Source organism: Charadrius vociferus, unplaced genomic scaffold (genome assembly GCF_000708025.1).
Source record: "Charadrius vociferus isolate BGI_N301 unplaced genomic scaffold, ASM70802v2 scaffold1608, whole genome shotgun sequence".
Classification (NCBI taxonomy): Eukaryota; Metazoa; Chordata; class Aves; order Charadriiformes; family Charadriidae; genus Charadrius; species Charadrius vociferus.
This window is the reverse complement of record NW_009649572.1, coordinates 1626-3987: the sequence shown is the minus strand read 5'-3', so window position 1 is coordinate 3987 and position 2362 is coordinate 1626. Positions and strand designations below refer to the sequence as shown.

General features: G+C 49.9%; 1 protein-coding gene across 1 annotated transcript in view; it reads right to left on the bottom strand.

The window, feature by feature from the left end:
• The window catches only part of PAX5 (paired box 5), a gene marked incomplete at its 5' end in the record, with an annotated part of 206804 nt that overhangs the window by 203938 nt on the left and 504 nt on the right, over window positions 1-2362 (bottom strand). Inside the window, one exon of the mRNA XM_009890328.1 lies at window positions 2077-2242. Within this exon, the coding sequence (XP_009888630.1) occupies window positions 2077-2242 (166 nt within the window). The remainder of the gene's footprint in view (window positions 1-2076; window positions 2243-2362) is intronic.

The following is a 2362-nucleotide window of genomic DNA, read 5'->3' as shown; positions in this document are numbered from 1 at the left end:
GTGTCGCCTCACACACGCGGGGTCCGGGCCGTGCGCCCCCGGGGAGCGGCGGGTGCGGGTGAGGGGTGAGCATCCCCGCAGTACCCTCCTCCCAGGGGCAAGCGCTTCACTGGCACTGAGCCGCCGGCTCTCTGCCGCTGCGCACTTCCTACGGCTGTGCCGGGGACTACAAAATTCTGACCGCAAAACTCCAAACGTAAGGATTTAGCGTGAGGATTCCCGTTTATCACACACGCACACCACACAAAAAACGCACATGCATAGAGCTCCAATTACAGTGACATTTCACCCACTGTAATTATTAGTTGCGAAAATAATGAGCTATGAAATTCCAATTTATTGTTGACAACTTTAATGACAAAGCTCTGAAGCCTCGCTCTGAGCTCTATAGTGCAAATACATCTAACAGTAAATCTATTCAAACTAACAAAAGTAAAACCATCAGACGTGAGCCTGGCAAGTAAATAAATGGCCCCTTTCTTATCTGTGCGCTGGTCCTGATGGGAATCGGTGGCAAGTCTGCTGCGGTGGGAGCATCACTGGCTGAACCGGGCACTCACCGGCGCCGGCCAAGCCGGGAGCAGGAGTCTGCGCCTATGGCGGACACAGAGCCCCAGCGGAGCAGAACAGCCCGCGAGGGGCTGGCGGGTCTCAGACAGAGCCCACGGAAAGTTTTGCTCTCTAAAGCAGTAAAAGCATCGGTGTCCTCAGACCTACAGCAGGAGGAACGCGTGCAGCGTGCAGGGAATGCATCTCCCTGCAGGGAAGGTGTGAGAGAAAAACGGGGACGTTGAGCGTGACGCGGGCACAGGCTCCTGCGGTGCTCCGAGAGCACAGCGCGCGGGGCTGACGGTCACCAGTTACGGCGAGGGGCGGTGCGAGGGGGCTATGGGGAAAAGGAACGCCAACAGCTGCCAAACCAGGGGCCTGTGACTTTGCCAAGTCAGTATGGCTCTGAGCGCTTAAATGGCCGCTGAGAGAGCGCAAATGCTGCTAATCCGAGCAGATCCCCTGTGTGATACTGCAAAAAAAAAAAAATTGCCGGAACAGTCTTTGCAGCTATGCTAGGTCCAGAAAAGCAAACTGGTTAAAAATTGGAAAAGAAAAAGATGGTAAAAATAAAAATACTAAGAGTAAAATTGCAAACAATTAAGTTAACTGCAAAAATTTAGTTAATAGTTCAGGAATTAACTCTTCCAGATTATCAAGAAAAACATATTCTAACCAAAAAAAAAAATGTTTTCCTTAATATAGTGGCTCGGCTGTCTCAGAATACCTGAAGTCCAAAACCATTTTGACACTGTAATTTAGACAAACTATGTTCAGATTTGTTCACAAGGTACAAAGAAGCAAGGACGGTATTTTTGACCTCAATATACGTCAAACTTTAAAACGAAAACAGGAAATTACATGCAGTCAGAGTTTAATTTTTTACTGCCGCAGTGATTCAAGCAGCTCCAGCCTGAACAGAGGGCTACTCCCAGAATAGCCAAAATTAAGATGCTTAGTAGTTACTCATGCTACTCTGTGCTCTAATTAAGAAATGTATTCCAGCAAAAGAGTAGAAAAAGATGTAGAACTAAACTGTGGAAAACACTGCAAAATACCCTCTGTGAAGGAACGCACAGCCATGTTGACGTTGATGTATATATACCATATATAATTGTATTACTGCCAAAAGAGAGTCTTCTTCTAAGCAAACCAAGTAACTTTCACAACTTCTATTTTTTTTCCATTTTACTGAAGAGGACTCCCAGATTTCTCTACTCGTTCAGAGCAGACAGGTGTGGGATATACGCCACATATACAGCCAGTACGCCCGACACGGCATTTACGCTTTGTGCTATAACTACCTATAAGAAACTGTGAAAGGGGCAAACCAGGCACGTGAACAGTGGCACTGCTCCCCCACATCGGGCATATGAAACCATGAGCGGTCAGGAAGGCCCCCTCCTCACTGGACTCATTTCCTGAGGTTTCTACTATTCCCCATTTGTTTGCAGCCTCCAATTAAGGGACTGGCACTGACGCTTTTCTCTTGACGGACACGGAAGGATTCGTCGTCCCCCCTTTTACCTGCCAAGTATTTTGCTGACGCAGCCGTGGCTGACGCGGAGCTGCCGGGAGATGTCACACGGCCGGACCCCTTGATGGGCGAGCTCCACGATCCTTTGGCGAACGACATCTGGGAGGGGGCGGCCGTTGACGAAAACACCCCCCAGCTGATTCACGCCTCCATGTCCTGAAACACACAGGGGAGGGGGAGAGGGGCAGGAGAAGAAGAGCTGTGTGAGAGTTTCGGACGTCTCTGCAGGGCAGACCCCCCCCAGCCCAGCAGTCCCCGCCGCTGGGCATCGCCCCC